A 22,636-nucleotide genomic window follows, 5' to 3' on the forward strand; every position below is an offset into this window, starting at 1 on the left:
TGTTTGATTACATCATATGCAAGAAATAGAAGAACCAAGATGACTTTTGAGGAGGATTTCACAATTCAGTTTCTTAGCTTGAACAACGGTCTTAAAAAAAGTTACTTTATCAAAGTGTAATTGTTGTGTGATAAACTGCACATTTAACATGTAAGGCTTAACAAGTTTTTTTAAGGTTTTATTTATTTTGGTTAGAGGGGAAGGGAAAAAGAGAGGGAGAAAAATATCAATGTATGGTTGCCTCTCATTGTCCCCTGCTGGGAACTGGCCTGCAACCCAGGCATGTGCCCTGACTGGGAATCGAACCTCGATCCTTTGGTTTGCAGGCCCGTGCTCAATCCACTGAGCTACATTAATCAGCCAGGGTGACAAGTTTTGACCTATAGATCCACCTCTGAAATTACAACCATAATTAGGACAGTGAATACCCACCAGCCCCAGAGGGTCCCTGTGCCTCCTCGCATTCCCCTCTCCTGTGCCTCTGCTCCCCGGTCCCCTGCGCACTGACCTGTTGCTTTCCACCAGCACGTGAGTTTGAATTTCTTAGTGTTTTGTAGAGCTGTAGCCCGAAAGTGCGTGCTCTGTCTTCATTAGGTGTCTTTCACTCAGCATATCACTTTGAGGACTGTGATGCATGTACTAGTAAAAACCGTGTCTTTGAGCTGGTTACCTTTTATTTTCTTTTCTTCTCTCGCTCCATGAGAATGCCAGCTTGATAGTATCAAGGCATGGTTCCCACTCATGATTTTTTCCTTAATAAAAATGCATCACTGAGCAATAATTGAATCAACTCTGCTTCTCTCATATCTGACATCTCAGCTTTCAAAGGTCAGGAGAGAGGAAAGCCGCCAGGAAGGCAGCCTGCATGATGCCCCCCTCAAGGACAAGTTCATGTCTTCACTATCTCACTCACTGCTCCTGTGCTGATGTTATCTGGATTCCAGGAGGAGAACCTGTCCAATTTCTCTTTGCTGGGGGTGGATAACAGCAATGTGACCAGGTCACTTTCTTTGATCCAAATCATGGCTTGTCCTGTGTCTCAAGGGCACATGGGCAAATTGCACCTCACTTCCTGGGCTTCTGTGAGGTCAGTGATTTTATGAGCTTTGCCTGTTCCAGGACTCTGCTGGGCTTGAGGCCCAAGTCACAGTACCTGGAATGTTTGAACTCTTTGAATGCTGTTCCTTTCATCTTATAATAGGGAAGTTTTTGGCATCTGGGAAGCATCTCTTCCAGCAGGTGGTCCTCTCTGACACAGGTGGGGAGGCATGGCTAGCCGGGCTGTGGCTCAGGCAGAGGGCAGCAGGACATCAGAGCCACTCTGGCTCTGGGGGTCTTACAGTGCCAGGCCAGCCAGTGAAGGGGACCGGAGTCAAATGTGGACATCATGGGTGTGTTTGGATTACAGGGATGGGGATGCTCAGGACATCTGGGGCAAAGAGCTGTGTAGCCTTGACAGCAGAAGTGTCAGAGAGTTGGCCCAAGAGTTCTTTCCACCTGAGGTCAAGGAAGAATCAAGTGAAAAAAGCATTGAATCTTTGAGGAAATAATTCAGAGTTCCATGATCTTGCCTTGAGTGCTCTTCTGATGGAGATTCGGGAGATGCTGGAGCTTTGAGAGATCTTTCTAGAACATTGGTGCCTGCAAAGGACTCTGGGGTCCAGCTCCACGCCCACCATTACCCAGTGGGTTCTTTTGGTGTCTGGATATTCGCTGCTTCCTCTCCATTCAGTTTTACTTTTTTGCTTAAATCTCTTTGTCTGGTTACTAAAGGCTGTACTGAAAAAGAGGTCCCAATGTGTGGGCTTCTCCTGGGAGAGAAGGGTAAGGTTTTTTTGGTTTTTGTGTTTTTATTTATTCTGCTTTCTTTTAAAAAAATCTGCTTTATTATGTATGCTATTACAGTTGTCCCAATTTTTCCCCTCTGCCCCCCTCCACTCAGTGCCTGCCGCTCCCTCAGGCGCTCCCCACACCGTTGTCCATGTCCATGGGTGATGCACAGATGTTCTTTGGCTGATCCCTTCACCTTCTTTCAACCAGTTCCCCCTCTCCCCTCTGGCACCTGTCAGTCTGTTCTGTGTGTCCATGCCTCTGGTTCTGTTTGCTCACTAGTTGCTAGGGGTGTTTTTAACGTTACGTGATGCTCACTGCTTCTGTGCTCCCGCACTCAGCAAGACAGTGGGACTGTCCCTTTCAAGAACACACGTGTTTCTCCTGTGAAATCGATTTGCGAGTAAATAATACATGAAAAGGATGAACTATTCAAGTAATACACAGGGGTCAATAAGTCCCCCACTCCTGGCTCCAGACACCCTGTCCGCTTTACCTGAGGTGATTCATGGCCATGGTTTTCCTCAGGGAATTCTGTGCACGTACAGGAAGACAGCTGCATATGGGACCCCATTTGTCCACCTGGCACATAACTTATTTAAGCATCCCCTAGTGATGGGCACGAGTTCTTGGCCTTCTTTTAGCTGCTGCAAACAAAGTTGCAGTAAGTGTCTGATGGAGATATTTCTGTATGTAGAACTGGTGACCATATGAGATGTTCATTTTAAATCTTGACAGACACTTAAAGTAGGTTAAATAAGTGAGTAAAATAGCACATTGTATTTCCATTGGACCAGTGTGAAAGAAGCCATGGACTCTGTTGTCTGAGGGAAAGGAAGTTCTTCTAACCTGCGCCTCTGGGTTCTGTGTGTTCTGTGAGAACCAGCCCCTTTCCTGTGTGTCTGTGTAGTCAAGTCCGTGTGCTGGACTTAAAAAGTACTTAACACATGTATGGTGTCCCCTGTTCATGAAATCATTTCATTCTGATTCCGTGAGCATCACTAAGATGCTCACAGTCTTTTTACTAGCTGGGCCCTTTGGGTCACTCAGCAGACTCTGCACCTCCCTCTAGGTTGAGATATAGCACCTTTCCTATTTGTGATGCTGCCAATGGAAATTTTTCCCAAAGTAGAAATTCAGTGTCACGTAGCATCAGGACACCTTTCATTGCTGTTATGTGGTTGACTACTAATGAGGAGTTTGTATATTTTTGTAGTTGGGTCTCAAGGTTTTGGTCTGGTAAATGCTCATTCATATATAAACTTCCTACTGTATTTAGAAAATGTACCCTCTGAACTACCAGCATGTCCCTGGCTCGTGTCGATAGCCACTTGGCCTTATTTGCTGGAGCCTGAGGGCTGGGCCAGCGCTTGACTTACCTACAGGTCTTTTCAGAGGGAGGGACAGAGGTGCTAGGATTGTAGTAGTGCCAGGGACCTGCAAGATCATCTCTGCAAAATGAATGTACTCCATTTTGGAGTAGAAGGCCCAATCCCTTTGGAAATATTTGAAGCCTCTCCCAGCAAAGCAGAAGTCCAGAGCATTGGGCCCCAGCTAAGGAGCACATCCAGGAAACTGGACCATACATGGGGGCAGAGTGCCATTTACCCAGGGCTGGCGTTTTTATGGCCCAAGGATTAATCCAAGTGGCCTGTTCTGCAGTGAAGGCTCAGAGAGCACTGGCCTGGGCCAGAGGTGGAAAATTCCTTTCTTAGGCTCTCAGGCTTCCCTGCTGGGAAAGAGTGAGTGTGCCGGGCTGTAGACTGGGGAGACTGAAGGATCCTTGAGTGGACAGTGAGGGATGTCCAAGGGCACTGGGCCTCCTGGAAACCTATAGCCACATCCAGACCTCGAGAGACTGATGGGTAGGGATTTGTATTGCATATCCAAGTGAGAAAATGTCTGTGTGTGATGTGTTTTGGGCAGTTTAGCAAATCTGCCCTCTCCTGGTCTCTGGCATGACCACTCAGATGAATGAACTGGTGAGTGGGTGTTTTCTTGGTCAGCATTTTTAATGTAATGCTCAGGTCACCGATGGAGTTGAATCTTTGCTTAGGATGGCCATAGCAGGGTGACAGTGCACATGAATATTGGATTTGTAGATGATCATCTCAGATCAACAAGAATGTTAATGCCGAAATAACTGACCCTTGGGACCGGCAGGGACTTACGTTCTGGGAACTGAAGGACTGTTTGTGTAGATTCCCACCTCCTCTGCCCAGCTGGTCCACACCCTTGGCCAGCTTCAAATTGTGTGATACACCAGAAGTGGGTGATGCCGTCTCTGCCATGTCAGGTTATGTGGATGCTGGCCTGTCTGAATCTGGGCAGCCCGTGCCTGGGATGACAGAAGACTGAAGGAGAGGACTGTGACTCCAGGTGTGGCTTCCCAGGCCCACCACAACCTCAGTTACTGGTCAGTGTTTGCAGGGTGATGTGGGAATGCCCTCTGGTATGGCAGGAGAAATTTCAGACTTGTGAGGATTATTAGCACACCTCATTCAAGGTGGTCATTCAAGTGGGTGACTAGATCTGGCTCTTCTGCAGCCCAAGCCACCCTGGAAGACCCTCTCTGAAAGCTGGGAGTCAGCTCATGGGCCCACTCTGCATGGGAGAGGTTGTGAGCCTGCCCCCCTGCTCATCAGCCCCTTCCCACGCAGACACGTCCACCTAGCACTTTCGACTGTGTCCAGCAATACTGAGCCCATGTGGAGCTTGCCCTGTGCCCTTCGTCCTTGGGACCCGCTACTAGGATCAGTGAAGTGTAAGAGGGCTTCATCCCTCTGTCCCTCCTCCTTCACCAGTCACTGCCTGGTGACAGTTACTCACTGTGGGGATCTCGGCACCCAAGTCCTCTGCTTAATATCTCTTTTCTAACCTCTGGTGTCTCCAGCTTGTACTTGCCAAAAGGGATGGTAGCACACAGGTGTGGAGCCTAATTGACACCAGAAGTCCTAACGTGTGTGCCTTCTGCCAGGGTCCTCACCGTGGGTTGCGAACAGTGTACGGCTCTGAGCAGAGCAACTCGGAGGCCCGGGCCCTGCAGTGACTGGGGCCTGCTCTTGTTTATTGTCAGAATGAAAAGTTACCCTGCAGGGATGCAAGGAGAAAAGGGCAATGAGGTTCCCGAAATAAACTCCAACTAGCAGGAAGCTTGATATTGCTCGTCTCATCAAGAACAGTTTAATCGTGAATGGACTGCTCACTAGAAGAGCAGCAGTAAAAACATCTCTTCCGCCCTGGGCAGTGTGGCCCAGTGGACTGAGCGCCAGCCTGCAAACCGAAAGCTCATCGGTTTGTTTCCCTGTCAGGGCACATGCTTGGGTTTTGGGCCAGGTCAGCAGTTGGGGGCGTGTGAGAGGTGAGAAACTAATGTTCTCTCCTCCTCTTTCTCCCTCCCTTTCCCTCTTTCTGAAAATAAATAAAATCTTTTTAAAAAAAGACAGAAAAAAACCCGTCTTCCTCAGATTTGGTTACGCTCCTTGGTAATGAGCCTAATTGACAAGGAGCATCTCCCCGACCTGATTTAACCACACAGTTCGTGTTTATTTTGTGAGTGTGGAGTTAACCAGCTGGGCAGCGATGGAGGTCATTCCTAGCGCTGGCGGCTGCTCTTGGTCAGCACCGTTTGCACGGATGGTGCTGCGTAGTCTCAGCCCCCCAGTGAGCTCCCTGTAGAGCACACGCTGGTCAACCTCATTCTCAGTGAGTTTCTCTGTTTTATTAATGTGCTAAAGACTCATCAAGTAATCCACCAGATAATTTTTAGAGAGGAAACAGTCGAATTCTCCAGAATTTGGCATTTTGTTGTTTGCAGTTTTAATTTTATGCTGCTTAATAAGTGCTGAGGGAAATTTTTTTAAAAAACCTAGAAAATGATAGCATATAAAGACACAAGCAAAGAGAGGCTCTAACCAGGAAACATACTTCCCATCTATCAAAGGAGAAGGTGGAGATTGGGGTTAAAGTGCAGATTCTCAGGTGAGACCTGCATGTCTGCACTTGTAACGAGCTCCAAGTGTCCTGGAGATGTAAACCTGGGTGGAAGTGTCCTGATGATTAGTTACCCACTAGGGGACACATTCAGAAGTGTGTGTCACTAGCAGGGACTGTGTAGGAATGAGGGAGTGACAGAGTCACCATTCCCACAGCACAGTCAGTCATGGGAACTTGGTGAAGAATTGGAGATTTGAAGTTCTGGCCTGTGACTAAGAATTGCTACCTTGTGGAATGATTGCTAAACTGTATTTGAAAAAATATGATTTAAAAACAACTGTCTAAAAAATGACGAGAGAGAGAGAGACAGAGACAGAGAAAGAATACTGAAGGACAGAGACAGAGGAAGAATGAATATTCTCACCACCAGATGTCAATGTGTCCCTATTTTTAAGAAAAGAACCTGCCTGTCCAGGTCTTTCTCACCTGGGAGAGCTAGGGGGCAGTGGTCAGGTGAGCCTGGACTGCATGGGGGGCTCAGGAAGCAGGGGCACAGGAAGCAGGAAGGCAGAGTGTGGCCTGACAGTTGTGGTCAAAACTAAGGGAGACGAACTCTCCCTTGCATGAGGCGTGGGAGAGCCAGACTAGTCAGGAGCTTGTAGCCAAAGGAAGGAGCCAGGTGGGAAGAACCAGAATGAAGTCGTGGCTGGAAGGAGGCCCAGACAGTGGCCACAGGGGCCTGATGCCTCCTTTCAGTATCCGGGGCCTCATCCTCTGTGGCAAGGTTTCTGGTACAGGGCCCAATAGAAAATGTTTGCGGCTTTGCAGCCCATACGTTCTCTCTGCCCATGAGTGGCCACATGGTCAGCCGTGGCTGTGGCCCATGCTGCTCTCCTGGCCACCTCTCCTCCTGGCCCTGGTCACAGCTCTGTGTGTGCTTTGCAGCGGTACTCATGGCACTGAAGTGTACTGATCTGAGTGTGCAGGGTGGTAGGGAGGATTCTGGCATCAGAACTCCTTGTAAGGACCATAACGTGTGGTTTGGGAAAATGCGGGTAGGAAGGGAGTGAGCTTCCTGAGGAGCAGGAGCATATTGCCCTGGGTTTTCACTACAGGCTGGTAACAGTGGTGGTGCCGTTAATAGCATGGCTCTCGCTGCTTTACAGGGTAGGGCATGCAAGCTCACGTTCACACTGAAGCACTTGGCATTGTAGGTAGAGGAGAAGCCGGCTGCTATGTAGGGAAAGGACCCCGCAGGGTGTCAGTGCTGGTGGCCTAGATGGAGAGAGAGCAGGTATGATGGGGCACCTCCGTGCATACTGAGAGAGTCAGCAGCAGGGGTGTGACTCGCATGTGCCCTGTGTCCCCGTGACACCTGCTGTGAGTCCACATGGAAGCTTTGGGAAGGAGCCACCCTTCTGATAGGCACAGAAAGTTGTTGAATCCAGAATCAAGATTGCTGCTCTCAGCCTACTCTTGGTTCACACATGTTTCTTCTAAGAGGTGACTGTCCCCAATCAGTGTATATCAATACTGATTGAATGGGTTAAGCTGGGCCTTAAGCCAGACACATGTCCCGGTGGTACCATTTTAGCCCGTGTTACCAAATGAGAGAGGTGGGTTTTTTGGTTTGGGTTTTTTTTTTTTTTTTAAGCAGAAGAGCCCTGCTGACAGATGCCCTCTAATGTCAGGAACTGTAATGAGAAGTGGGTTCTTTTTTGGTCTACCTGTACTGGTTACACAGTAATGGGCGGAGCCTTAGGTATTCGCCAGGGCAGGGCAACTAGTCACTACACTGTGGCTTGTGTGTGTGTGTGTGTGGGAGGGGTCAGAGAGGGAACAATGCTGCTTACACAGCCCCATGCCAGCTTTCAGTCACTTCTCCTGCTACCCACAAGCACATTGGGCCCTTCTGGTGCTGATTCCAAGGTGGGTGGGTTTATGTATGTTCTGGAACACTATGGGTCTCTCCAACAAACCCTCCTGTGAGGCTGGGAGTTTGTCCTGCTGCCTCAACCCCTATAGGTTTTTTTAGTCAGAGGTTTTGAGGCTTTATTTCCCTGTGCTGGAACCCCGGGTTGCACAGTCTGTCTCTCTCCCCAGTTTTTTCTTCCAGTTTATTTACTTGAAAATGTGGGACTTACCAGTTGGCCAACCACCACCTTTCCACAAGTCCTGTCCATCCCTGCTGCCCGTCTTCACCCTTGTACCAGTCTGGATGTGTGTTTCTTCTTTAATTCCTTAGTTGTTGGACTTCCATACAGTTTGATTTTCTGGCAGTTCTAGTTATTTTTTGTTTTTAAATTTGTTGTCCTTCTTTTGGTTATGCAAGGAGGCAAAGTGTATCTGCCCATGCCTCCATCTTTCCAAGACCAAAAAAAAAATATGGTCCAAGTGAAGGAACAGATAAAAACTCCAAAAACAGAACTAAGCGATCAATAGCCAACCTATCAGATGCAGAGTTCAAAACACTGGTAATCAGGATGCTCACAGAAATGGTTGAGCATGGTCACAAAATAGAGGAAGAAGTGAGGGCTATGCAAAGTGAAATAAAACAAAATATACAGGAGCCAACAGTGGCACGAAGGAAACCAGGACTCAAATCAACAAATTGGACCAGAAGGAAGAAATAAACATTTAACTAGAACAGAATGAAGAAACAAGGATTCAGATACATAAGGAGAGGCTTAGGAACATCTGGGAAAACTTCAAATGTTCCAAGATCCAAATCATAGGGGTTGCAGAAGGAGATGAGGAAGAACAAGAAATTGAAAACTTATTTGAAAAAATATTGAAGGAAAACTTTCCCAATCTGACAAAGGAACTAGACTTCCAGGAAGTCCAGGAAGCTAAGAGAGTCCCCAAAAAGTTGGACCCAAGGAAGGACACACCAAGGCACATCATAATTATGTCACCCAAGATGAAAGATAAGGAGAGAATCTTGAAAGCAGCAAGAGAAAAGGAGACGATTACCTACAAAGGAGTGCCCATTAGACTATCAGCTGATTTCTCCAAAGAGACCTTGCAGGCAAGAAGGGGCTGGAAAGAAGTATTCCAAGTCATGAGAGGCAAGGACCTACATCCAAAATTACTTTATCCAGCAAAGCTTTCATTTAGAGTGGAAGGACGGATAAAGTGCTTCCCAGATAAGGTCAAGTTAAAGGAGTTTATCATCACCAAGTCCTTATTATATGAAATGTTAAAGGGACTTATCTAAGAAATAAGGTCAAAATTATAAACAGTAAAATGACAACAAACTCACAAGTATCAACAACTGAACCTAAAAACAAAAACAAAGTAAGTGAACAACTAGAACAGGAACAGAAATGGAGATCACATGCAGGGTTATCAGTGGGGAGGGGAAGCGGGGATAAGGAGGGAAAAGGTAAAGAGAATAAGTAGCATAAATGGTAGGTACAAAATAGGGGGAGGTTAAGAATAGTCTGGGAAATGGAGAAGCTAAAGAGCTTACATGTACCACCCACAGACATGAACTCAGGTTGGGGGGATGCTTGGGGAGGATGGTTCAGGACAGAAGGGACTAAAGGGGGAAAATGGAACAACTGTAATAGCATGAGCAATAAAATATATTAAAAAGTAAAAATAAAAAAGGAGAAGTGGGTATAGAAAAGGCACCAGCAGAAACTTGCTTTTGTACCAGACTCAATCCCACTGTTGTTTTCTGCCTCAGAGTTTCCCGGACTCTGAGGCTGGTACCTCTGGCTCCCCCAGCTTCTCTCACTGGCTTTCTCTCACGGCCTCCAGGAGACTGAGCACTGAGTCCCAGGCTCCCCTCGGCCAGCCTGAGAGAGGTCAAAAGGTGCTTTTTCAGGGACTAAAACTTTTCCACAGCCTCCCCAGGTGGGGATTTCTGTCATGCAGAATCATCTCTTAGCCAAAAAGACACTTGCTTTTTAGATGATAAGACCTGGCAACGGTCAGTGAACAGATGCTGTTTCTAACCTGAGTACCTCCTTACAGGTATTTGCACCTCAAGCCGAGAAGCTGTGACCATGAGGTGGCTCAGAGGTACTATTTGAAATAGTTTCTGCTTTGATGTTTAGTCAAAACATCAAAGCCTAGGAGACCTGCAGAACTGCCCCTGGGTCCTCCCCAGGCCCCCCCAGATCCCCCTTTCCTGAAGGCAGCTTCTCGGCTCATGAGCACTTCCCCTGCACTGTGCACCCAACTCGTCCCCCTCCTGTTAGCACTGTCTCCCTGTCCGGTGTCCTGTTTGTCTGGTTCCTGAGCGCGGCCTCAGCTTGGGCTTCCTTGGTAGCCCACGGGATGAGTCAATGGCACTGAAGCAAGTCTCCTTGCAAGGCTGGGCTAAGGCAGAGGATGGGAGCTTTTTCTAAAGGCCCTGGAAACAGGCCCTCCTGAGAAAGAGCAGCTGAGGGCCCTCGGAGGAGCAGAGGAAGCCTGCCTCTGCGGTGCCCCTGCTACTGCTGCAGGTGAGCCTCCGGGCCTCCCGGATGCCTTTGCTTTTTGCAGGCTGGACTGGCACCATCTGCTCTCTCCCTGGCGGAGACGCCGGCAATCCGGGCTGCACACCCAGGGCCAGAACTTCATGCTGGAGGACTCCACCTTCTGGATCTTTGGGGGCTCTGTGCACTATTTTCGGGTGCCCAAGGCTTACTGGAGGGACCGCCTGATGAAGATGAAAGCCTGTGGCCTGAACACCCTCACCACGTGAGTGCTGCCCACCCCGCCCCCAAGCCCGTTCGCCATGGGGCTCCAGCCTGGGTCTGGGCTTCTCTGTGGGAGCCCAGCCCAGGGGCTTCCAGCCCGCCAGGCAGGGTGGGCGAGCCCTGGCAGAGCCTAGACCCCCCGCATCCTCCAACAGGAAGACAGTTGCCCTTCCTGCTCCCTGTAGCACTCCCCACTCGTCCCTACTGGTGACCATGAGAGACAGGCACTGGAAATGAGTCTGGGACCAACAAGAGCATTGGCGTGCGCAGGGCGAGCAGAGAGGGCAGTATAGATGTAGGACGTGATTGAGTTTTTAAGTCATTTTTGTAAACAAGCACCCCACCCCCAGTTTATACAGAAATGAGTGCAGCCTTCTTCAAAGCAGCTGCCCGCAGCAGTTTGCAGCGTTCCTTCCAGAATTGTCTCCGGTGCCGAAGTGCCCGTTCCAGCACCCCACACAGAGAGGTAGCTTAACACAGGCTCACGGCGAGCACACTTAGATCTTCCCGTGGATTTGTTTTTCAACATTGCCAGCAGGTTTTGGATCCAAGTCTAGGAAATAAAGTGGGTTATCAGGCTATATTCTGTCTTCAGGCGCCAGTGTAATGACAAATCAAGGACATGGATTTTTTGGGTGGTTTTTGAACTGGCTTTGAGGAGTTTCTGAAAAGAGCTACAGGAGTATTCTGAGCTGTGACAATGTAGTTGAAACAAATGTGTGTGACTTTCTAGAATCCTTACAAGGGTCTTTATTTGCGTATGTACATTCTGATCCTGGGGGTACATGCACACCTCATAGAACTCCTAGTACCTGTGGGAATGTGCAGGGCAGCTGTTCTGCCTTAGGGAAGCAGGAAAGTCTGCCTTTGCTTAAGCCGTTGGGTCTGAGCCCCAAGCAGGTGAGCTCCCTTTCCGCTTTACCTGCACAGTCTTTGCACTTGGGGCACCCCCCTACCCCGCCAGCCACGGGGGCTGAGAGTCCAGGAGAGGAGCGGCTGTCATCACCACCATCACCAGTCACTGGGTCACTCCATACCTCTGCCTCCCGAGTCTGCCCCATAGAGCACTTGCTTTATTTCCTCATCTCTTTAGAGTTAGAAGCTCCATTCTGATACAGGGTTTGGAGTTTGGTGCTTTCATGAAAAATAGGACTGATAATTGTGTTCTCTTCTCTACTTTTAACTATTTTTCCTGTGAAGTTCCTTTTTTCTCCAGTGGAGACAGACAGGGCAGGAGAGTGGGAGGAGGGCAGCACAGCCCCAGTGGCCCTGTGGTCGTGCCTTGTGCTCCAGCCACGTCTTCACATCTTGTTGGCAGACCCCCCTCCCCCCCCGAAGGGAGCTCCTAGTCCCCCAGGGGCTGGCCCTGGGTGCTCCACGGCCCCTCTTCTCTGCACTTAGTTCTCGGTCCCAGTCCTGATGTCACCGAGACAGTGTGCCTAGATATACATCTACAACTGTCACAGGGGCTTTTAGGGACAAAGAAGGTCAACTGGGAGATGAAGTGGAATCAACGAAAAAGTCATGCCTTAAATGGTCTCTCCTATTCCAGCTATGTCCCATGGAACCTCCACGAGCCACAACGGGGCACATTTGACTTCTCCGGGAACCTGGACCTGGAGTACGTGCTGCTGCTGCTGCTGTGACCTGCCCAGGGCCTGGGAGGCAGGATGGGGCTGGCTGGGGTTCATTAGGGACCCTGGTGGCCTCTCAGCTCTGCTCGGAGAACCAGACTGACACGGGGGTCAGAGCCTTGTGCTCTGGACACTGACGGGCTCCACACCCAGGACCCGATGCTCCTCAGCTGTGCTGATTCCCCCGGGTGTCCGGGCCCACCTCCTCCGAGCCCCTGCTGCTCACTGCAGCCTAGAGGTGCCTGGTCCCCTGTCAGCCCTGCTGTGCCATGGGGTCCAGCCCCCTGTGCTGGGACAGGGATTGCCCCTGGAGGGCAGCAAGGCCACTGGGGTCAGTTCATTGTTAGGACTCTTGTCCCCTGTGTGACACCTTCCTCCTCATGACCCAGTGGGCTGTGCAGATGGTCCTAGGCTGAGAGCCAGTGAGAAACCAGCTGCCAGGGCCTGTGGCCTTGACCACCAGTGTGGGGTTCCCTGCAGTGCTGGGGGCAGGGCTTGGCTTTCCCTTGTCTTACCCCATCTGTGTTTTGGAGGAGAAGGCAGGCGTGAGTGCTGGGCTGGTCCCCACCCTCTGTAGGGGTGTCCTGAGAGTATCTGACCTTGACCTTCCCAGGGCCTTTGTCCTGATGGCTGCTGAGATTGGGCTGTGGGTGATTCTGCGTCCAGGCCCCTACATCTGCAGTGAGATAGACCTCGGCGGCTTGCCCAGGTGAGTGGGGCTGTGAGTAGTGCCCAAAGGAGGCCATTTGAAATGACATTACTGTCATTGTCCTTATCCAGTCCCTCTGTTGCTCATGTGGAGGCAGCAGCAGAGGGCTGGCCACCCCCAGGCTCTGTGCCTCCCCAGGTGCAGGGCTCTGCCTTGAGTCTAGCCCTCAGTCAGGCCACTGGCACCGCCCACATTCACCCCTTGTCCTCCTCAGTGTCGCCTTCGGTTTCATGAAAGATGCTCTTGTTAGTAGGGGTAGTCTTTCCCATCCTCACCACGTTCCGGGCAATTAGATCTGCTCTTCCTCCACCCTGCACACCCTAAGGGGGATGGCTGACCCCGTGGACCATGCCGTCTCCTGCAGGATGCTCCCCACTCCCCTGGCGCAGCCCCCACCTCCGCCTTGTTTTTAGTCTCTGTCTCCAGCACCACAAGCCCTGCCCCAAGGGGCCCTGCCAGGCCCTGTCTCCATCTCCATCTCCTCACCACCCGGGATCACTTCTCTATCGCTGTGCCATTCAGCTTGGCAAGGTGCACTCAGCAAGGCTGTGAGCACAGCCGGAGTGGCCTTCCCCACACCTGGGGATTAGAAAACCACGTGTCAGTGAGAAATCTCCGGCTCAGCCAGAGTGGGGCAGGTGGACAGGATTTAAGGCTTATTTTGCTCAGAAGCAACAAGGCGTCCAGCACTCAGACCTTCTTGTGCAGCCCTGTCCATTCAGGTCCTGGCTGCATGGGGGATGGGCCAGTAGGCAGACCCTGGCAGGCAGAGGGGAGCACCTGCCAGCAGGTGGACTGCCAATGGGGAGGAGACCTTGCTGGACCTGTTCCAGGTGAGGTGGAAAGTGGGGATCTCCCCCTGGGGAGACTCCCTTGTCTTCACCTGTTCTGACATAACACTAATTGATACTGTTCTGACCCTGTGCAGAACTTACAAATCAGGACCTTTTGTAAGAACGTATTAAGTCTTTTTACAGAATTTCAAATGAGATCGAAGTCGTTGAGTCCTGCTCTGGAACGAATGCCCCATGTTCATCTGGGGTGTGAAGAATTAACCTTCTCACTCAGCTCACCCGGCCCCTATTCCCTAGCTGAGCTCTGAACAGTTGATGCAAATGATGCAGATGAGCCAGGCCAGCACGAACAGCGCCTGGGGCCGAGCAGGAGAAGCAGCCTGTTTCCCCGCAGTGTTTCTGGGCGGTGCAGGGGGCTGCCTCTCTGTCCTCCTGTCCTGGCCTAATGCCTTTGTCATGAGACTGGAGGGGAAGCTCGAAAACGGGGCCTGGTGTCCAGTGGGAAGCTCTTCTCACTCTGCTCAGCTGCCAGACCTGTCGCCACGAAGGAGAACCCGAGTCGCCCACAGGACTGGTGTCTGCAGTCAGGAGGCCTAGCTGCATGCATCCGGGGCTGGGGCTGGGCCGCGTGCCTCTGTGTTGTGGTCCCTGGAATAACCTGCTCTTCTGGCCGAGCGGAGGGCCTGAGGCCGCTCCCTTTCCACTGCACCCTCACCCTACCGAGCAAACTCACCAACTGTGGGACTAATCACCACCAAACCCCCTTTTGTATTCAAGCTGGTTACTGCAAGATTCTGGCATGAGGCTGAGGACAACTTACAAGGGCTTCACCGAAGCAGTGGACCTTTATTTTGACCACCTGATGTCCAGGGTGGTGCCCCTCCAGGTAAAAGCAAGTCAGACCCCCGCTTTGATCTTTGCCTGTCTTCCTACAGGTAGTCACTAGTCCTGATTAGGTCTCAGACCAAGGGGCTCACAGCCCCTTTCAACACAAGAACACATTCTTTCCTGCTGCCTGTGACCTGAAATCGGACGGGCCTGCGGCAGTCCCTCCAAAGGTTTGTCTGTCTCAGCATTGTCTGAGGCAACAAGTGCTGACAGGCAGGCAGGTGTGAAGGCTCCATGGCTGTATCCAGGGCCAGACCACAGCACTCGGTATAACTAAAAATACCCGTCTGGGTCCCGTAGCCCAGTGGCACAGTTCTACGCCGGGAGGAGCATATGAGGGTGTCCCTCCCTCCAAAATCCCAGAACGAACTTATACAAAATTGTGTGTTTATCCTTACGTGTTTAAACTTCAGTCACCTCCAAAGTGCTCTCCATTGGATGCAATACACTTGTTGTCTAGACATTGTTCCACTGCTCAAGATAGTTTTTGACCTTTGATTTTGCTGCCTTTTAGTGGTTCTGCCATTTTTTGTTTCATCTCATCCATATCCACAAACCATTTCCCTTTGAGGAAGTTTTTCATCTGGGGAGACCAAAAAAAGTTGCTCAGAGCGAGATGGGGTGAATAGGGAGGGTGGGGCATGGGGTTTGTGCTGGTTTTGGTCAAAAACTGCTGAACTCTGTGGTGTGGGCAGGTGCATTCGTATATCACCCATCATGAAATGGGCAAACTGGTTGAGTCTTCAAAGAAAATTCAGTGAAGCCAAATACAGCCTCTCACAACAGCACCAGCTGGCACACTGATACAGATGGGTTCCTGGAACACTCACCTAGCGGGGAAGCCTGTACTACAAGGGGCCCACCCTCCAGAAGATAATTCCTGGTTTTGAGGTCCCCTCTTGTATGTGGATAGGCCCATGTCTGTAAGACAGAAGGATTTTTGTAATTATAAAATTTAAATTGATGACTTTTCAAGGTACTACCAAAAGGTGCTGTATGGTACATACATTCAGTATTCAAAATGTGTTTAAATGATTTGGAGAGAGAAAGTATCTTAACATTACTTGAAAAAATTGGAAGTGATAAAAAAGCAGGAGTGTGAATAATTAACCTGATTTCTTATGTAATAATGAGAATAATTATGCTGACTAATGTATCAATGAGTTAAACATCAATAAGAAATTGATACATGAATAAAAGTAGCTCTTCATGGTGTTGAATAAGCAGCACACACGGATCACAGGAACTGTTGGATAGACAAATAAAACGCAGGCACTCAGTAAATTTGGATTTTAGATAAACAAGTAATAGTTTTTTCAGTATCGCATATCCAAAATATTGCATAGGAAATACTTAAATTAAAATATTCATTGTCTACATAAAAATTTCTAATTGTAAATTCAAGTACAAGGGGGAAACCTTGTACTTGATATTGGAATTATCTTTTTTTTTTTTAAAGTCCTCAGTGGGAAACATTTTGCTGATCTGGAAGAGGTGAAACAATAAAGTGGCAGAAGTACTAAAATGCATCAGAATGAGTTAAAAACTGTTAAGCAGTAGGAAAAACATCTCGATAGGTGTATCGCATCCAATGGAGAGTACTTTGAAGGTGACTGAAGTTTAAATATCTAAGAATAAATACACAATTTTTATAAATAAAGACTAGGTTCGTTTGGCTCCTCTTTGTATAATGGAGTGTCTTGTTTTTTTATTTACTAAATCTGGCAGTCCTAATCACAAAACAAGCTAGGAAATTATTAGCCACAATTTTTGCAGGCGGATGGAATTATTCAGATGAGTCAGCACTTTGGGACGGAGGTAGGGGAGGGCCAGTAGGGAGGCTAATGCCAGGAATATGACTCTGAAGCGTTCTTAAATATGGAATTTTTTCCTGAGTATAACATAATTATTTCATTATGTGAAATGAAATCACTTCATTTGTGAAATGGTAAGATATAAGATTAACCATTTTAATCACTGTTAAGTGTACAGCTCTGGTATTAAGCACCTTCACACTGTTGTGTGGTCATCGCCAACCACTTATTTCCAGAACCTTTCCATCTCGCCAAGCTGAGACCCTGCCCTGGTTCCCCACCAGTGCCCTATGCTCCCTCTCTGTGGGGCCTGGCAACCTGCATTTTACTTTGCGTCTCTATGGATTTGACTACTCTTGGGACCTCAGATAAATAGGATTATACAGCATATGTCCTTTTGTGACTGGCTTTTAGTTAGTCTAATGTCTTCAAGATTTATCTGTGTTACAGCATATGTCAGAATTTCCCTCTTTAAGGAAGGCTGACTAATTTTCGATTGTCCATAAATGTCACACCCCATTTTGTTTACCCAGCCATGCCGAAATGGGCATTTAGGTTCTTTAGCTGCACGTCAGTAACACTGCCACGAATGTTGGTGTGCAGATACCTGTCCCAGTCCCTCAGGGGTGAGGTGCACACCCAGAAGTGGCATTTCTGGACTATATGGTTGGTCTATGTTAAAGTTTTTAAGAAACTGCTGTGTTTTTCACAGCTGCGCCATTTTACATTCTTGTGGGCAATCTGACTTCTCGGCATCCTGGCCCACACTTGTTTTCTGTTTATTTGATAAAAAGCCACTCTAATGAGTATAAGGTGATAATAGCACATTGAGGTATTGATTTGAATTCCCTGATGATTAATGATGTGGAGTATTTTTTCATGTGCTTACTGGCCGTTCATTTGTATTCTTTAGAAAAATGTTTTTAGATAGTTGGCTCAATTTTTTAAAAGATTTTATTTATTTATCTGTAGAGGGGAAGGGAAGGAGAGAGGGAGAGAAACATCAATGTATGGTTGCCCCTTGTGCATCCCCTGCTGGGAACTGGCGTGCAGGGAACCGGCCTGCAACCCGGTATGTGCCCTGACTGGGAATCGAACCGTGATTGTCTGGTTCGTAGGCCCGTGCTCAATCCTCTGAACTACACCAGCCAGGGCTTGGCTCAGTTTTTAATTGAGTTTTTTGTTGTTGAGTTACAGTAGTTCCTTATACATGATTGATATCGATCTTGTATCAGGTAGGTGATTTGCAGATATTTTCTCCTATTCTAAGGGTTGCCTTTTTACTCTCATTGATTGTGTCCTTTAACGCATAAAATTTTTACATTTTTATTGAGTTTAACATATCTTTTTTAGTTTCCATATCCAGGAAATCATTGCCAAATCCAATGTCACAGAGCTTCTAAGAGTTTTATAGTGTTAGCTCTTATGGTTAGGTTTATGATCTACTATGAGTTAATTTTTAAATATGGTACAAGGAATGGTCCCACTTTATTTTTGTGTGTGGATATCCAGTTTTTCCAACTACCATTTGTTGAAAAGATGATCTTGTCACCATTGTCGAAAGTCATTTGACCATGCATGTGAGACTTTATGTTGGCCTCTATTCTATCCCATTGGTTTACATGTCATGTCTGAGGAAATCCCATACTGTTTTCCACAGTGGCTTTACCAGTCTGCATGCCACCAACAGTGCACTAGGGTTCCCTTTTCTCCACATCCTCTCCAATACTTCTTTTGTTGATTTGTTTATGATGGCCATTCTAACTAGTATGAGGTGGTATCTTATTACCGTGAGATATGGTTTTAACTTGCATCTCTCTAATGGCTACTGATGCTGAACATCCTTTCATATGTCTCTGGGCCCTCTGTATGTCCTCTTTGGAGAAGTGTCTGTTCATGTCCTTTGCACATTTTTTAATTGGGTTGTTTGTCTTCCTGGAGTGAAGTTATGTGAGTTCTTTATCTATTTTGGAAATCAAACTGTTGTTCAAGGTATCATTGGCAATATTTTTTCCATACAGTTGGTTCTCTTTTCATTTTAATGCTGTTTTCTTTAGACATACAAAAGCTTTCTATTTTTATGAGATCCCATTTGTTTATTCTTTCCTTTATGTCCCTTGCTCTAGGGGACATATTAGTGAACATATTGTTGCATGGAATATCTGAGATTTTCCTGCTGATGTTTTCCTCTAGGACTTTTATGGTGTCATGACTTATATTCAAGTCTTTTATCCATCTTGAATCTATTTTTGTGTATGGTGTAGGTTGGTGATTGAGTTTCATTTGTTTGCATGTAGCTGTCCAGATCTCCTAACACCATTTGTTGAAGAGGCTTTTTTTTACTTCATAGAGACTTGGGTTTATTTCTGGGCTCTCTGTTCTGTTACATTGATCCATGTGTCTGTTCTTATGCCAGTGCCAAGCTGTTTTGATTATGGTGGCCTTGTAATACAGTTTGATACCAACTATTGTGATTCCTCTTTGCTCTTCTTTCTCAAAATTGCTGGAGCTATTTGGGGTCATTTATGGTTCCATATAAATTTTTGAAATGTTTGTCCTATATCTGTGAAATATCTCATTGGTTCTTTAATAGGGATTGTGTTGAATCTATAAATTGCTTTTGGTAGTATGGACATTCTGATGATGTTAATTCTTCCATGCCACGAACATGGTACATGCTTCCATTTGTTTGTGTCTTCTTTGATTTCTTTCTTCAGTGTTGTGTAGTTTTCTGAGTACAGGTCTTTTACCTCCTTGGTTAGGTTTATTCCTAGGTACTTTATTTTTCTTCTTGCTATATCAAATGGGATTTGTTTCCTGATTTCTGTTTCTGATATTTCCTTATTGGTGTACAAAAATGCCTTTGATTTCTGAATACTGACTTTGTAACCCGCTGTTTTACCAAATTCACTTAATAAGTCAAGTGGTTTTTTGGTGGAGTCTACAGAATTTTCTAGGTACATTGTTATGTCAACTGCAAACAATGACAGCTTTGCTTCCTCTTTTCCAGTTTGTATGTCTTTTATTTCTTTTTGTTGTCTGATTGCTATGTATTCTAATACTATGTTGAATACGAGAGGTGAAAGTGGACATCCTTGTATTGTTCCTGATCTTAGTGGGGAAACTTTTAGCTTTTGAACATTGAGTATGATGTTGGCTGTAGGTCTCTCATATATGGCCTTTATTATGTTGAGGAATGCTTCCTCTGTTCCCACTTTGTTGAGCGTTTTTAGCACAAGTGGGTGCTGTATCTTATCAAATGCTTTTTCTGCGTCTATTTATGTGATCATATGATTTTTGTCTTTCCTTTTATCTCTCCTTTTATGTGATGTATTACATATATTGATTTGTGAATATTGTACCATTGTTACACCCCTGGGATGAACCCCAGTTGATCATGGTGTATGATCTTTTTAATGTATTGCTAGATATGGTTTGCCAATATCTTGTTGAGGATTTTAGCATCTATGTTCATCAACCTATTGGCCTGTAGTTTTGTTTCTTTGTTGTGTCTTTATCTGGTTTGGGGATTAGGATGATGCTGGTTTCATAAAAAGAGTTTTCTGGCTTTCATAAAAAGAGCTGGGAGTCTTTCATCTTGGATTTTTTGGAATAGTCTGTGAAGTATAGGGGTTAGCTCTTCCTTACATGTTTTGTAAAATTTGCCTGTGAAACCATGCAGTCCAGGGCTTCTGGGTGCTGGGAGTTTTTTGATTGCTGCTTTAATTTTGTCAGCTGTTATTGGTCTGTTCAAGCTTTCTGCTTCTTCATTCAGTTTTTGAAGATTATATTTTTCTAGAAATTTATTCATTTCACCTAGGTTTTTAAATGTCTTGGCATACAGTTCTTCATAGTAATTTCTTACAATCATTTGCAATTCTGTGGTATCAGTATCAGAGGAGAGAGGTAATCTCTCTTCTTTCATTTCTGATTGTGTTTATTTGGGTTCTTTCTCTTTTTTTTCTTGATGAGTCTGTTTAAAGGCTTGTCGATTTTATTTATCTTTCCAAGGAACCAGCTCCTGGATTTATTGATCCTTAGAATTGTGCTTTTAGTCTCTATGCCGTTTAATTCTGCTCTGATCTTGTTTTTTTTTTTTTTTCCTTCTACTTGCTCTGGGCTGTCTTTGTTGTTGTTGTTCCTCCAATTCTTGTAGGTATAGGGTTGGGTTGTTTATTTGAACTGTTTTTATCTTTTTAGGTAGGCCTGTATCTCTATTAACTTCCCTCTCAGGACTGCCTTTGCTGTGTCTAATAAGTTTTGGATTGTTGTGAGTTCATTTTCATTTGTTTCCAGAAACTTTTTGATTTCTTCCTTGATCTCATTCTTAACCCATTCATTGTTCAATAGCATGCTATTCAATCTCCATGAGTTCGAGTGAGTCAGAGAAAATGCTTGATACCACTTCAATTTTCTTGAATTTGTCAAGGCTTGTTTTGTGTGCTACCGTGTGGTCTATCTTTGAAAATGTTCTGTGTGCATTTCAAAAGAATGTGTATTTTGCTTCTTTGGGATGAAAGGTTCTATATCTATCAGTTAAGTACATTTGATCTAGGGCATTGTTCAATGTCACAATACCTTTTTTGATATTTTGTTTGGAAGATCTGTCTATTTTTGACAGTGGGGTGTTAAAATCCCCTATTAGAATTGTTTGCTGTCAATATCTTTCTTGAAGTCCTCTAAGATTTTCCTTATATATTTGGGTGCTCCTATGTTGGGTACATATATATTTACAATGTTTATATCTTCTTGGTGGATTCTTCCCTTGAGTATTATGTAGTGACCTTCTGAGTCTCTTTTTATGGCCCTTGTTATGAAGTCTATTTTATCTAGTATGCGTATTGCTACCCCGGCTTTTTTTTCAGTCATTTTCTTGGAATATTTTTTCCCACCTTTCACTTTCAGTGTGTATAGGTCTTTTGTTCTGAGTTGGGTCTCTTGTATGCAGCATATGTGTGGTTCATGATTTCTTATCCATTCACCTATTCTATGTCTTATGATTGGAGCATTTAATCCATTTATGTTTAAGGTTGTTATTGATAGGTACTATTCATTGCCATTTTACTTCCTTCGTACCTGTGTTCCTCTGTCTCTCATTCTTTTTCTTACTTTTCTTAAAGCAGTCCCTTAGCATCTCTTGCAGTGCTGGTTTGGAGGAGGTGTATTCTTTGAGCCTTCTTTTATCTGGGAAACTCCTTATTTTGCCTTCCATTTTAATTGAGAGCCTTGCTGGATAGAGTGGTCTTGGTTGCAGGCCTCTGCTTTTCATTATTTGGAATATTTCTTGCCATTCCCTTCTGGCTTGTAGTGTTTTCATTAAGAAGTCAGCTGCTAGTCCTATCAGGGCGCCCTTGTGTGTTACTTTCTGTTTCTCCCTTGCTGCCTTTAAGATTCTCTCTTTGTCTTGGAATTTTGCCATTTTAATTATGATGTGTCTTGAAGTGGGCCTCTTTGGGTTCCTCTTGATTGGTACTCTCTGTGTTTCCTGGATTTGTGTGACTTTTTCTGTCATCAAAGTAGGGAAGTTTTCCATCATTACTTTTCCAAACAGGTTTTCTATCCATTGCTTTTCTTTTTCTCCTTCTTGTATCCCTATTATATGGATATTATTACATTTCATGTTGTCCTGCAGTTCCCTTAACACCTCTTTGGTGTTTCTGAGTCTTTTTTCCTTTTCTTGCTCTTTCTGGGAGTTTTTTTTTCCTTCCTTGTCCTTCAGCTCACTGATTCAATCCTTTGCTTCATCTAGCCTAGTTTTGATTCCTTCTACTCTGTTCTTCAGTTCAGAAACTGTATTTTTCATTTCCTCTTGGCCCTTGCTGATAGTTTGTATTTCCTTTTTCATGTTGATGTAGTTTGCAATGAGTTCGTTGTAGTTTCCCTGTAGTTTTTGGTAATTCTCAGTGATCTCATTGAGCTTCCTAAAACCATTGTTTTGAACTCAGAATCTGATGGTTAACTTGCCTCTATTTTATTTAACATTCTTTCTGAGGCTTCCTCCTTTCCTGTCATTTGGAGTTTGTTTCTTTATCTTCCCATTGTTTGTGAGACTCTTTTTGTTAGCCTCTGCTTCTTAAATTGATTTGTTTTGATTCTCTAAGTTTGTGCTGTGATCTTCTATGGTAGAAAACCTGTGAGATTCAGTGGTATAGTCTTCTTGATCTGAACTTGCTGCTCTTGGGATGCCGTTTATGTTGACACTCTGGATGTATTTGGGTTTTGATCATTGTTGGGTCTTTCTTTGGTGAATCCTTTATTTCAGCTGGCTGGTTGAGGGTCACTCCACCCACCACATTTTGTATGCTGTTGTACAGGTGTGGACAGGTTGTGTTGAAGCTGG

At 46.0% G+C, this 22,636-nt stretch overlaps 1 protein-coding gene across 5 annotated transcripts in view; it reads left to right on the forward strand.

Moving 5' to 3' along the window:
- GLB1L2 (galactosidase beta 1 like 2) overlaps positions 1-22,636 on the forward strand; it is a 51,266-nt gene that overhangs the window by 2,485 nt on the left and 26,145 nt on the right. For 3 of the 5 annotated variants that reach the window (XM_037159340.2, XM_053659406.1, XM_053659407.1), the window contains exons 2-6: positions 9,748-9,795; positions 10,261-10,458; positions 12,010-12,078; positions 12,705-12,800; positions 14,372-14,480. In XM_037159340.2, coding sequence (XP_037015235.2) covers positions 9,748-9,795; positions 10,261-10,458; positions 12,010-12,078; positions 12,705-12,800; positions 14,372-14,480 — 520 coding nt within the window. The remainder of the gene's footprint in view (positions 1-9,747; positions 9,796-10,260; positions 10,459-12,009; positions 12,079-12,704; positions 12,801-14,371; positions 14,481-22,636) is intronic. The other 2 variants (XM_037159341.2, XM_053659405.1) reach the window with 1 other exon arrangement.

Source organism: Artibeus jamaicensis, unplaced genomic scaffold, assembly GCF_021234435.1.
Source record: "Artibeus jamaicensis isolate MK-2021 breed Jamaican fruit bat unplaced genomic scaffold, CSHL_Jam_final scaffold_660, whole genome shotgun sequence".
Lineage (NCBI taxonomy): Eukaryota > Metazoa > Chordata > Mammalia > Chiroptera > Phyllostomidae > Artibeus > Artibeus jamaicensis.